Source organism: Chanos chanos, chromosome 14 (genome assembly GCF_902362185.1).
Source record: "Chanos chanos chromosome 14, fChaCha1.1, whole genome shotgun sequence".
Lineage (NCBI taxonomy): Eukaryota > Metazoa > Chordata > Actinopteri > Gonorynchiformes > Chanidae > Chanos > Chanos chanos.
In genome coordinates, this window is record NC_044508.1 from 4,730,089 (window position 1) to 4,744,297 (window position 14,209).

Below are 14,209 nucleotides of genomic sequence, written 5' to 3' on the forward strand. Positions count from 1 at the left end.
ATGGCAACCGCAATGGCAGGTGAGCGAAAGTCGCCTTTTTAACGTGATATTTCCTAAAACTGAATAAATAAATGAAAGCTTAAAACTACACGTGACACAAATCTTGCCAAATAAAACTGTTGTATACATGTTCGTATTGTCTCTGTTCGTATTGTGTTTTAGAAGCTGAAACCCGACAAAGATTGGTACGGAACGTCAAGAAGGAGGTAGGTGCTTTTTTCGCTTCAGAAAATTAAACGGAAACACAGATACGTGGATGCCTACGTTAAGTTTATAATGAACACGTAAACCTTTAGCAAGTGATCCGCAAAATGTTTCAAACTACTCTCGCGGTTAGTGTGCTTTGTCCATCCTGTTACGTATTTTCTGCTTTTTATTTGGCTGAAGTCAAGCGTTGTACATGACAGATGTCTGTTTTATAAGAGACTAAACGAGACTAAAGAAGCAATGTGCGCGTTTTCAGAAAGCATAGTTTCCGTATGCTGTATGTTGCGCTGTGTATTTATTTATGCAACGTAGAATATCCTGTTTTATTGAGGTAGACGAGCTGCAAGGTAGTCTGCCCACTTCCACTCTTGCAAAGTGTATTTGTGGCGCACTCATCTTGCTATGGTTTGGTTTTGGCCAGATCCAGCACTGTTACTGATACTACATGACAGGAATGATGCCGCACTTAAGAGCTGGCTTTGATAGCTGGGTTGCCACGTTTCCTCCCTCGGTGTAGGATCGCATTAAGAGATTCTCACATTCATCTCTGGTGTCAGTATGAATTCAGGCCTACTTATTTTACAAATGCTAAAACAACTTTTTTTTTTTTTTTTTTGCTGTTTTAAATGCACTCGTCTTTAGGTTCTCATCATACTTTCGTACCTCCCATTTTAGATCTGTAAACAGAGATGTTTGTTATGTACCACGAGAGCGAACAAACCGGAATGATCTGCCTTTGAAATATGCGTCTCTGATTTCCTGTAATGGACTTCAAAACTGACTCCTTTTGTCTTTTCTAAAAAAGGATGTCCGTGAGATCCTTGCTGAGTTATTTAGCAGCCAGTCTGAACATAAAATTTGTGTTCAGACAATTTTATTTGTACGTAACCCCAACCCCCCCTCACTCCCCAAAGTCAACGTTTGACTAGTGGCAGACAAGCAAAGCACTGGCTGATCTTTTTTTTTTTTCTTCATAAAATTAGTAATTAGTAGAATCATTTTGCCAAGTACTGAGCTTTAAGAACTACATCTTTTTTTTTTCTACTGTATTTGTAAAAGCAGATTATTTGGCTTCTGGTCATAATTTTTTTTTAACAGAATGCCAATCACTTTGTGATTTTTATGATTAATATTTAGCATGTAGTGCTTTGCTCAAATCGGTTGCTGACTGGCTCTGTACTCTTTGGTTTCCAGTGTCCACTGAGATGAACCCAGTGTCTCTTTGTCCTGTTTTCAGTGACTAAACTTAAAATAACAGAGAAGAGGGATTGGTAGTGCAGTAAACTGATGACATATGGCAACATTAATCGCTCCAACAACAACCATTTGTGACAATAATTAAGAGCATAGTGGTGCATCCCATCAAATGAGAAAATGTTTTTAGATAACACATTTGCCTGTGTTATATGAATCTGAAAAAGCCTTTATATATCCCAATATGGATTATGGATTACATAAATGCTTTCTCAGTGCTTCACTTTATATCACCATTCTCAGAATGCAGCGACGAAAGCTCTGGAAGATAGCACCCGCTTCTAAAGTGGCCTAACTGAAACTCAGTCAGTATTAATTTAATGCATGTCAGATAAAACATAAATGAGGGCCGTGCCACTCCAGAAAATGTTGCTTTTGAAATTTTTCAGTTGTTCCTGTTGTAGTTTCTAATGGCAAAGGGTATATTATTATATGAACTGGTGTTTAACTGCTACGCTGCATCAAGTGCAAATGTTCCATGTTTGGATTCTCAACACAATTTATTCACCCCCCCCCCCCCCACTCCTTATAAACACACCACACGCATGCATGCGCACACACACACACACACACACACACACACAAACTCACATGCACAAACTCACATGGCCACACAATTTCCACACTTTACACAGACACAAACACCTACATCCACACCTGTGTTTACATAGCGAGATAGAAGACATGCGCAGACAGTTTCAGCCCATGGACAGGGCTGTGGCTCACGATTTATTTACCTTTCTCTATCAGCCGCCATTTTGGCTCAACTGATAAGGTTTCTTTGCCATAGCCAATACTTAGTTATCACTTTGTCCTTAGGAAACCTCTTGTCATATCTGGCCTGACAGAGGTGGTGTGGTTACCTGAATATCACTCAATAAAAAAAATGAAATGGCCACAAAATTTACAATGTCATAAAAGGCTGGAAAGGCCAGCTGACTTGGGAAGTCAATTAAAGGTCTTTTTGACACGAGTATGTTCTCCACCTGGCACTCCAGTAGAATTGTGTTGATGGGATTTGTCAGGGGCTGTTTATATTGTCATAAATAAAACGCCATGTCATATGTGTAAGTGATAATTCTTGACATCAGTGGACTGTCTGGGAATGTGAAAACATCTTTGGCAAGATGAAGCTAACACCCAGCCATCTGCAAAATCTTGGCAAACATCAGTTTCAAAGAGAGAGGGAGAGAGAGAGAGTCTTCTCCATCATTCAAAGTCTCCCTCAAGCATGGTGCCTTCTCATTGGGGACAAGGCTTTTGACAGCCGTTCAAAATTTCCTGACGTTGTTATTTACTTTCCTAACGCTGTCATACACTTTTAATGATGCTGCCGTTCTGTGTTTTTTTGGGGTTTTTTTGCTCTTTTTCATCCGCCCCTCCAGATGTTACTGTTGTCGCTCAAAAACGAAAAATCCTCTTCAGATTTCTCTGCATGAGAAAGAGAGATTGTTAGGGTTGTTCGTCGGGTTGTTCACCCCTCTGCATCCAGTTTGATTGACTTAAGGTGTAACAGTTTACATCTGTGCCGTGATACTGAGTCGAAGTGAAGGTGACCCATTCTAACCGGGTCACACATGAGTGACTTGTTGTTCGACAACGTTCATATACACCATGCAAACATGCAGTCATTGTTACGGTCAGATGACGTGTTGTGGCCAAAGAGAATGAACGGTTTCCTGCTTACTCATAATCTACTGATAATACTCTAATAAGTCAGTTAGGTTATAACCGACACATACATGATGTAAAGGCTCGGATGGTCTGCTGTTAAACATTTGGTATGGTAGGCTCATGTTTTCGTTCTGTTGCATTTGTAAGACAGTACATAGCACAGGAGTGCTTTAATTACTTAAGTGGATGTTACCGATACTGTATGTGACCCTGACATGAGTAGGTGAGGCTTGGTTTGATGTGTAAACAGGCTTTCCTATTTGAATCTAATGACTGAAACGCCTCTCTACTGTTGTTCAAGCACGAGAGCAAGAGACGTCTCTCCGTTAAAGCAATATCGTCTTTCGTTGCATCGAGTCTTCTCTCGGAAAATTCATACAGCTCGTCCTGTCAGGAAGATGAATTATCTTAATGTAATGCGCAGTTTAACCGCAAGACATCCCGGTCAGGAGGATTCCTCAAAACGCTGTCTTCCCCGTGCATGTTATTCCGAGTGGCATTAAATTCATATCTTTATGTAGTTTGACTTAGACAACCACATCATTTTGGCATTTAAGAGTTCCCAGGTGAGTCTATGCATCGGGTAGCATTGTCATTACCAAAAAAAAAGCGCTCGAGTCGTTCTCATAACTGTCCATGTGATCAGGACCCAGTTGGAACAGATCACATTTGCTTTCAAAACCAAACTGCTTGGCGTCTCAGACGGGAACACTGAGCAACAATACAATGCGGCATCTAATGAAGCGAACCAAATACTTCAGTAGATGGATAACGTGTGGTGACACATGCCATCTCCATAGAAACACTTGTCAAGGTTTGGCACCGGGACGGCTCTGAAGCGCCGTGAAACCAAAGCCAGAACCTGCTCCGCCAGACAACATGAGCCAATTAGCAATGAGAAGATGCCGGGAATCCGTCTTACACGCACAACCAACCGCTGTCCAATAAACGCAATCAAGACAAATCAATGGTTTGGTCTTTCACAGTTCTTGAGACTGTCAGTGTTCTTCATCGATTGGCTCTCGTTGTGGTTTTGCCTTTTGATAGCGGTAGCGTGATTGTGAAGCCGGCGAAGGCTAATAAGAGACATTACTGTTCATTACCGTTGAGGCTTACGAGGCTTCTACATGCAGCTTGGCAGAGAGAAGATTCTGTGGACTTTCAGCACCTTTTCAAACACCTTCAATTTGATGAAAATGAACAATGGGGTTCAATGATTTTTCGCCAAGGCTTGAATCTATTCAGTTGGATCTCGATTACCTTAGGTGAATAGGTTCTGTTTTTTTTGTGCGGTTGGAGCAAAAGTCTGCTTAATGCTTGTTGCAGTGATCCAAGACAAGTTGGAAAAAGCTTTTAAAAAGCTGACATTGTGTTTATGCATTCATAGTGCTTTGAATCTTTAGGTGAAATCCAAGTTATGGCTATTAATATATCATCTCACATTTTTGGTTTATGGTCTGCGTAAGCAATAGGCCCAAACTGGTCTTTAGTGAAGTGTTTATGTGGGCATCAAGACTTGAGCGATAAGAAGCAGACAATTAGTTGCATTTTTTTTTTTTCAGAGGATGATGTTTACTGTTGTGGCTGTCAATCTGAGAAAACACGAAATGTTTTGAACAAATGAACAAGTATGTTTTGAACATGTAAGCCTACTTCTTGTATTTTGATAAGACCTGTCATAGCCTGTAGAGCAGCCCTGAGGGCCAAATCCAGGCCAAGATGAACGCTGTCAAATTCAAATGATACAACAGTTAGTTTCGGTCAAGTTATCTAATTGGACAAGAGGGATTCCGTAAGTGCTGATATACAGTTACACTGGGACATATTAACAAGCAAACAAACACACGCATAATAATATACACTTTATCACCCTACAACTACAACTGGAACAACTGAAAAATTACAAAAGCAAAATTTCCTGGAGTTGCAAGCCCCTCATTTATGTTTTATTTGACCCATGAACATGGCTCGGCTTTGAAATCTGGCACATCGAATTTGTCATTAAATAGCCCTGTAATTGAATATTTCAAAAGTGATAATATTGCCCGCTTCACGTCTGGCTTCACTTACCGTTTTGCAGACAAGCCCCGACTTTTTTTTTCGACAGCATTAAGATCTAAAGGCGAGTCTGACTGTTAGAGACGACTGAGAGCCGCTAACACAGATGAATTGAAAATGAGTCATACTGCTCTCAGATGAACGCAATCAGTCTGCCTCTCTCCCTGAGAGTTTCCTGAATGTTACTGTTTCTTTTTCTGCTTCCTTACTTTCTTCTTCCTCCTTACTCGGAAGTATAGAAGGTGGTGAATCATATGCACCTGGTGAAAAAAAGTTATAGCTTTCATGCTATTTCCAGCGCACAGCGGTGAGTCAGCTAACGGAATTCCAGAGGCAGACCTCACTTCGATCTGCGCGCGACAGTAGGGTACAGTCCTCTCTACCTCTCGAACGATTGATTCCAAGTATCGTGTCTCACAAACGTTACATTGCTAGAAACGTCACTCGCGTTAAAATAGAATTAATCAGTTCGACTGAAGATCTGTGAACTTTCATTTCAAGTAGTCTATACGAATATTTCAACAGTATTTTAAATAATGTGACTAAATTCACAAACGTTTACAATCAAGAGGGGTAAAGACTTACTTAAACTGACGTCAGCAAAAATATCAAAGGGTCAGTTGCCGGATGTTTCGTGTGACCGGCTTTCAGAACGACTGGGTCAAAAGGATTATGCATAAGACTGAAGGGCCTGGATTGTCCAGCTGTATTAGGGACTGAACGGAGAGATGATCGGGAGGGAGGCCTGGGTGTAAATGTCAGGGCAAAAGCTCTGTGAACTGAAGTCCAAAATGAAAAGAAGGTTATTATTTGGAACCAGGAACATAGTCTAATTGGAGAAAACAACATTAAATGCCCTTACTTAACTGACCTTTGTGCTTTGGTTTTTTCATCTGAATGTTTTTTAGTACTGTTTTGGTTCCAATATAGCCCTGCAGACCAAGCACACTGTTAGAGCAATGCACAGCAGCACTGGAATACGTTTTAAATAGTCTCTCTGAAAGACTTGATTGCTTGTTCTTGCTTGAAAGCAGTGTTTTTCTTCAGCTCCGTTAGCACCAGTTCTTAAGTTTCTAAACACTTCCATCAAACAGAATAGTCTTCTCACAGTTTTACTGCTCTCCTATCGAAGTGCATCAATCGTCGACTCATTACATTAAGGATTTATGGCCAACGCTTGGCCTCTAAGAATTCTGACTCACAAAATTAGGCCTACAGGAACGGTTACTCAGACGCAGGCTTTTCATTTAGGCCACTGTATCATCGCTTTCAACAGAAAACAGTAATTACACGTGTAGCCCGTAGTTTGTGTTTAATCTGGAAACAGGCTTGTGCTAGGTGAAGAAAAAAAAAGATTTTAACACTGCTAAAACTGTTTTAACACCTCTCGGAGTCCTAATTAATACAGCTGTGGATTTCTGGGAAATTCCCTGCTTTGGGCTCTGTTTGCATATTTGATTTCGTCAGTCTTGGCCACCCTCCTTCCCTCATATGCAATGCAATCTGTCCCTGGAGGAAAAACATACATCAACAGGAAATTACTGCTGGCCAATCAGATGCCTAATTGCACGTGCGCACGCACACATACACACACACACACACACACACGCATGCACACAGGGAGCGGGCTTTGTGTGAGGTGCAGAGCCAGTGGTTGCTAGGGGCTTAGCTTATTAGATCTGTGATTTGAATCTGCTACTGTGTGTGCTGTCACCAGAGAGCCATGGAAAGCCACTTGTGCAGTATGAGGAATGCATTTCATATGTGTGTGTGTTTGTGAGTGTGTGTGTGTGTGTGTGTGTGTGTGTTTATGAGAACATTTAGAAGTCTTCACAATATACCCACTTAATCTGACCTGTGTATATGTTGACTGTGTGTGTGTGTGTGTGTGTGTGTGCTGTATGTACACACGCATCAGTGCCGCTGGTAGATGACAAACATGATTCTAAAGTACTAGTCAGGCCTGTGGAGAATGCATTATGAACCCGTGAAATTCTGTTCTCCACTTCCAACATCTCCATCTCGAGAGCTTTGATCCCAAAGCTGTGTCTATTAGGAGCAGACCCCTGTCATCCCCTCCACTTCTCACTCCCTCGCTTCTTCTCCCTCTCTCTCCTCTCTCAATCTCTCGCTCTCTCTCTCACTTGCTCCGCGGCATCCTCCCAGCTGAGATCAGGCTCAGGCAGGGGGAGGGGGTGACTCATCCATTGAACGTGGCATGCACTCCTCCTATTTCTTTCTCTCTCTTTCTCTCTCTCTCTCTCTCTCTCTCTCTCTCTCTCTCTCTCTCCCTCTAATTTCCTCAGTCTCCAATTCCTTTTTTCTTTTTTTTTTTCCTTTTTTCTTTTTGCCTCTCAAGGGGAAGCTGTTGATGTACCTGCTTACGTGTGAAGGGAAAATGTTTTTTTTTTAGCATAAATGCAGATGTTATTTAACTCTGCACTGTTAAAGCCGGGCACAAACAGCACATTAACCGAACACATTACTGTCTGAGCACACAGCGTGTATGATGTGTGAGTAGCTGTATAGTAGCTGTGTAAACATCGTGATCACACAATGCTTCAAGCTCGTGTCTTGCACAACAGTACAGTCATTACCTCAGATGCTGTAAAATAAAATTATTTCATTAAAACCCGGGCTGTGCCCGCATTGTTAAATCTCAGTATTTCCCAACGGAAAAACAGGTCAACGTTACGGCTCAAAGGAAAGATTGCCTTAAATGTTTGCGTTTGTTTGCTTGCTTTATGGAGTCATAAACCAAGATTATGTCCTGGTGTTTTCTTAAAATGATCCGTTTGTTGTCTTTATTGTCCTCTGACCCACACAAAAGCACAAGGGGTTAAAAAAATGTGCAAAGGATGTTCAAATGTTTCAGTCCTGATTCCCCTTAGATGCCGGAAACAGTACGTGGCCTCCATCCTCACTATCCAATCAGGATCAGTGGGTGTGGTTCTGTAATTGTTGACAAGGAAAAATGAGGAAGAGAATCAATGCAAATATTTTCAAAATTCCATGGCCAATATTGTAAGACGGCTTGAACAAATACAGTTCCCACTGAACCAAAGAACAAACATGCAGCACATATGTAACAATACATATTACAACAGCTGCATACATTAACAGCTTTATGAAATGGACAGCCAAGCTAACAGATGATCTTTACACTGAAAACCTGAACAATTTGCAAAATTTGCATAAATAAGTTTCTCACTGTCCCACTTTCTTGTACAGGTGAAGCAGATCATGGAGGAGGCGGTCACACGCAAGTTTGTGCATGAGGACAGCAGCCATATTGTTTCCTTCTGTGGTGAGTGTGACATGAAGAGCTAGACATAAGGACCAGTAAATCTCTATCTATCTATCTATCTATCTATCTATCTATCTATCTATCTATCTATCTATCTATCTATCTATCTGTCTGTCTATCTGTCTATCTATCTGTCTGTCTATCTATCTGTCTATCTATCTATCTATCTATCTATCTATCTCTCTGTCTGTCTGTCTATCTATCTATCTATCTATCTATCTATCTGTCTATCTATCTGTCTATCTGTCTATCTGTCTGTCTGTCTGTCTGTCTGTCTGTCTGTCTGTCTATCTATCTGTCTGTCTGTCTGTCTGTCTATCTATCTATCTATCTATCTATCTATCTATCTATCTATCTGTCTGTCTGTCTATCTATCTGTCTGTCTGTCTGTCTGTCTGCCTGTCTGCATGTCTGTCTGTCTGTCTATCTATCTATCTATCTATCTATCTATCTGTCTGTCTATCTATCTATGTGTGAGGCTGATCTAGGTAGATGTTGATTTTCTGATGAATGGTTTCTTTTGTCTGCTTGTTATTAAACTCACACACGAACACACACACACACACACACACATACACATGCACACTGACGAATCACCATTAATTCTGAGCACTTTGGCAATCACTGCTCATACACACACACACACACACACACACACAAGCAGACACACACAGACACACAGACACAAACAAACGCCCCCATCGCTGTCGATGCTGCAACATTTTTGAACACACCCATACCCCCCACTCCTCTCCCATATGTCCATTTAACACACACACACACAGACATACACACGCGCGTGCACACACACACACAGACATACACACACATAGATACACACACACACACACACACACAGACATACACACACACACGCGTGCGCGCACACACACACATACATACACACGTGCACGCACACACACACAGACATACACACGCACGCGCGCACACACACACACATAAAGACATACACACGCACACAAACACACAGACATATACACATACACACACAAAGTGTGTGTGGGAGTGTCATGACACCCCCCCCCCCATCTCTCTCTCTCTCTCTCTCACGCGCGTGAACTATCAGAGTGCAGCCACATGAAGGCTGACTTGTCACAGTTCATCGCTTTCCAAAGCCAAAGCTAAGATTATGTACTAAAGGACTGAGTTGGCTGAAGAGAGATACCACCAGAAACATTCCTCAATTACTCACCAGCTTAGCCACCATCTGTCTCACTGCAATTTTTCTCATATCACCAGGTGACAGAGTCACTAACCAAGCTGCTCAGTCAAGCTTGTTAGTCGACGTGTGTGTGTGTGCGTGTGTGTGTATGTGTGTGTGTGTGTGTATTTTTTTGTTTTGTTTTTTTTACTTCAAGCACCCTCTTTTTGACATCTTGATAAGGTTTTTTCCCCCCTGAGTTCTCCTTCCAGTGTAGCCATCATTCAGACTTCTCTATCAGCGAGTAGGTTTATTAGGTTTGCCATGAATTCAGGCTCTATCTTTCCCTATTAGACGCCCCCTGCTATTCTGAGAGAGCATTATAATTTAAACTGAATCCGCTATCTCGTTAATTGTAACGCCAGCGTACTATTTAAACAATTAGCCTGTCACACATAGCTACAGTAATCTGAAAGCTAGGGGACCAAGGGAAAGCATTTTTCAGCAGATGCTGTGATTTAAACATGTGCTCTTTCAGCCTCCAGTGTATGTGTGTGAGTGTGTGTGTGTGTGTGTGTATTTGGGACATTAGTCTGTGATTTCTAGCTTTGTGGTGTAGTTTTTTTATCTGTCACCTGAATTGTATAGTTTTTTTTTTTGTTTTTTTTTTTGCACTGCTCTATTCCATTCTGTTACTGAATAAAGGAAAGTGTTTGCCGTGTTGAAAATAGGTTAACACAGACAGCTGACAAAACAGTGTTTGAGAGTTAAGGTAAAATATAAAACCTGAGAATTTATTTTTATTATCACTGTTATTATTATTCTGGAAGGAGTTAGAACAGCGTGCGCTCTCTGCTCAGGTATTAAAGAGTAGACACACACACACACACACACACACACATTTTCATTCCATTTTAGCACAGAATGTCTTAACTTGTCAGCTAATCTTGTAGCCTTTGATTTTATTAAATGAATCAGATGTGTTAGTGTTGGGCTAAATCACGAGAAAGAGAGGTTGTCCGCCAGATCCTGGGGCCAGAATTGAAAAATTCCTTGTCTTGAACATGAAAACAGCAGCAAACATATTGCAAACTTTCATGTCATTTTTGAACGTTTTCCTTTCCTCAAAACATTCGTGTTTCCAGACACCACCAGGCTGCAATAATCTCACGCTTCGTGTTGAACTGAACAGCTGCGACTATAAAACTACAACTGTATGTCAGACCGTTTCAAATCCCTTTATTGGGAGCGTTTAACTTGTGAGGGTAGGCTACTGCTTAGAGCGAACATTTAGTACAAATTTGATGTCACATTTGAGCTACGACGTTCTCATTCTAACAAATCGACCGTTTACCCTCCCTTGTGCGTCTCTTGTGGTGCGCTGACATAAATGAATAACTGTCTTGAGATCACTGCCTGCTGGAGAGAGTAATTAACCGAAATAATTACGGTAACATTTATACATTGCCAAGCTGCGCCCGCCGTAAATGTCAATACGGCCATTTTTATCGTCCTAGTGAAAAGATCAGGCACCATTATCAACATCAGAGAATATTTTTCTCACTCGTGCTTCACGACGCTGTGGACGGGTAGTATTGTGTTACGGATGCTTTTACACCATTAGGTTTTGATGCTTGAAGCGAGTGGCTGTAATAGCGATTCGCCCCAGTGGGCGCCGGGAGCCGACTCGCCTCGTATGGGCTGTTACTTTCGGTTACCGCGGTGACACCAGGATTATAACCCATTAGTCCATTTGAGGCTGATTACATTTTTAATAAGAACTCGTGTTTTAGAGGGATGGGTGGTGTAGTTAGTCATTTCCTGTGACAGATTGAACGGCGGGCCTGGTCGGTTGCCGGGGATATTGCTTTGGAAACATTGATGGCTAGTGATCTCTCTCTCTCTCTCTCTCTCTCTCTCTCTCTCTCTCTTTCCCTCAACCTTTCCCATTTCTCTATCTTTTAGAACAGGATGCTAATATTTTCAGATATGATGCATGTTGATTAGTGGTACAGAATGTCACTCGTCATAGATAGGACAGTAGTGGAGTCTCACAGGATAGAAATATTACATAACCATTTACTTCCACATCTTTCTCCCACTGAATAGACAGTACATAGATAAACCAGCCCCGAGCCATGCATAATTTGGTCGAACCTTGCCCATCTGAGCAGAGAAACTCTCAGAATGTCTTAATTATACCCTATATTCTCGAAAAAAAAAACCCCCAAAAACAAAACAAACAAAAAAAAAACCTAAGTTAAAACAAAAGCATTGTTGAACTTCACAACTGCCTGATCTTTTTTTTTGTGATGTTTTAATCTTTGTTCCTCTTCTATATGCGTATGAGATTCATGATCTAAGACTTACTAGACGAAGAATGTAGCACATAAGGTGTAGATTTTTAGATGTGTAGGTGTGTGCTGTGGATTTTTATTAACTGTACATGGACCTCTAATACGTTTGTTTATGTTTCATCTCTTCATTTAACGTGTAGGGTTTTTTTTTTTGTATATTTCATCGATACCCTGTAGTTGATCTGAGCTTTTATCACGCTGCCGTAGCTTTTAGTGAGGTTAGATACTCTGGTGATAAAAGGCTGTCATCACACACACTACCACACACACAGTGAGAAAGAATCATCTTTTTTTTACTGCATTGATAAAGAGAGAGAGCTGAGATGTAGACAGTAGCGTTATCTCTAAGGACAGGTTCTGTCTCTTTCTCTCCTCTCCCCAGACAAAACTCATCAGTTCAACTGCAGACTGTTCTGTTCAAAGACAGACAGAGAGAGAGAGAGAGAAGGAGAAAGGGACAGAGAAAAAAAAGAGAGAGAGAGAGAGATGTGGAAGAAGCACAAAGAGTGAAAGAAAGAAGGATAAATGCTGTTATCTGGGGGAAAAAAAGATACACAAAGACACAGGAAGTCGGATACAGAGGATAAGAGAGAAGAAAGGATGAATGGGTGATATTAAAAGAAAGTATCTAAAAGCATGTGGGATGAGACGAGAGAGAGAGAGAGAGAGAGATGAAGACAGAGAAGGAAAGAGAAACAGCGTGAGAGTAAGTCCACTCCGCAAGTCATGATGGAGAGAAAAAGATAAATGGAAAAGATTAAAAAAAGACAGACGGACAGACAGACACAGGGTCACTGTAAGAGTGTCATACAGCGAGAGCCAAAAAGAAAGTCAGAAATGAGAAACAGAGAGAGGGACAGAATAGAAGGCAAGAGAGAGAGAGACAGAGAGAGAGAGAGAGATGATTCATAGCCCTGCCCAGTTCTCTCAGAGAAAACTGGAGTCGCACCATCAGCATGAGTTTCCATGACAACACAGGTCGTCCCTCTGACCCCATGCGAGGCTCCAAGCCACAGGATTGGTCTTGAGACAGCTCTCGAATGTCAACACCGCTGAGGGCGCTGCCACGTAGAGTCTGTCTGTGTGTGTGTGTGTGTGTGTGTGTGTGTGTGTGTGTAGTGTGCCCTTTCTAGTCCCGTGAGTTTGTAAAATTGCTTTATAGTCGCCAGAGACCACTGTGTCCTATTAAGAGGTGAAGCAGATAATTCTAACAGGTTTGGAGAACAGACTCGTGTCTCACTACCCTTCCAGCGTGTGTATGCCTGTGTGTGTGCATGTGTGTGTGCATGTGTGTGTGTGTGTGTGTGTGTGTGTGTGTGTTTGTGTGTGTGTGTGTGTGCATGTTTGTGTGTGCATGTGTGTGTGTGTGCCTGTGTGTGTGTGCATGTGTGTGTATGCCTGTGTGTGCGCCTGTGTGTGTGTGCATGTGTGTGTGAGTGTGTGTGTATGCCTGTGTGTGCGTGTGTGTGTGTGTGTGTGTGCGCGCATGCATGTGTCAAGTGTGATGATACATGGCAGCACTCACTCCAATTACCTACTCCACATTTTTGTCAGATAGAATGTAAAAATGCAAAGCTGCAATATCAAGAATGGGAGCAGGATTATCATTACAAATTACTGTATGAAAAAACGTCAAAAAAAAAAAAAAAAAAGTAAAACATTATTCATTTAAATTCTTTTAGCGTGTACGTTTAGTAACATTTTCTATAGAAAGCTCTTTATTTGAAAGATCATATCTAAAACAAAATTAAACATAGGATCTCTCTTTTTTGCTGTGTATTCATGGCTTTGTATGCGTGTGTGTGTGTGTGTGTGTGTGTGTGTGTGTGTGTGTGCACACAGCTGCTGTAGAGGCGTGTGTTTTGCATGGGTTAAAACGGAGGGCAGCAGGGTTTCTGCGTAGCAACAAGATCGCGGCTCTCTTCACCAAGGTGGGCAAGAACTTCCCTCCAGCAGAGGAGTTATGTAGAAAAGCCCAGGAACTGGAACAAATCATAGAGAGCAGGCAAGTAAACAACAACAGCAACAACAATAATAACAACAACAACAACAACAGCAACATGACCTGGATTCTGCAGTCAGTAAATGCTCTATATTATCTCTCCTGGTCTGCTTTGTGCAGAGAGTTCTGTTTTATATCTGTGACTTTCTCTTGTTAATCAAGAAGCCTACAGTAAAAACAAAAAAAAA

General features: G+C 41.5%; 1 protein-coding gene across 1 annotated transcript in view; it reads left to right on the plus strand.

The window, feature by feature from the left end:
• The window catches only part of sgsm1a (small G protein signaling modulator 1a), a 36,093-nt gene continuing 21,884 nt past the window's right edge, over positions 1–14,209 (plus strand). Inside the window, exons 1-4 of the mRNA XM_030791749.1 lie at positions 1–19; positions 163–206; positions 8,425–8,500; positions 13,862–14,024. Of these exons, the coding sequence (XP_030647609.1) occupies positions 1–19; positions 163–206; positions 8,425–8,500; positions 13,862–14,024 (302 nt within the window). The remainder of the gene's footprint in view (positions 20–162; positions 207–8,424; positions 8,501–13,861; positions 14,025–14,209) is intronic.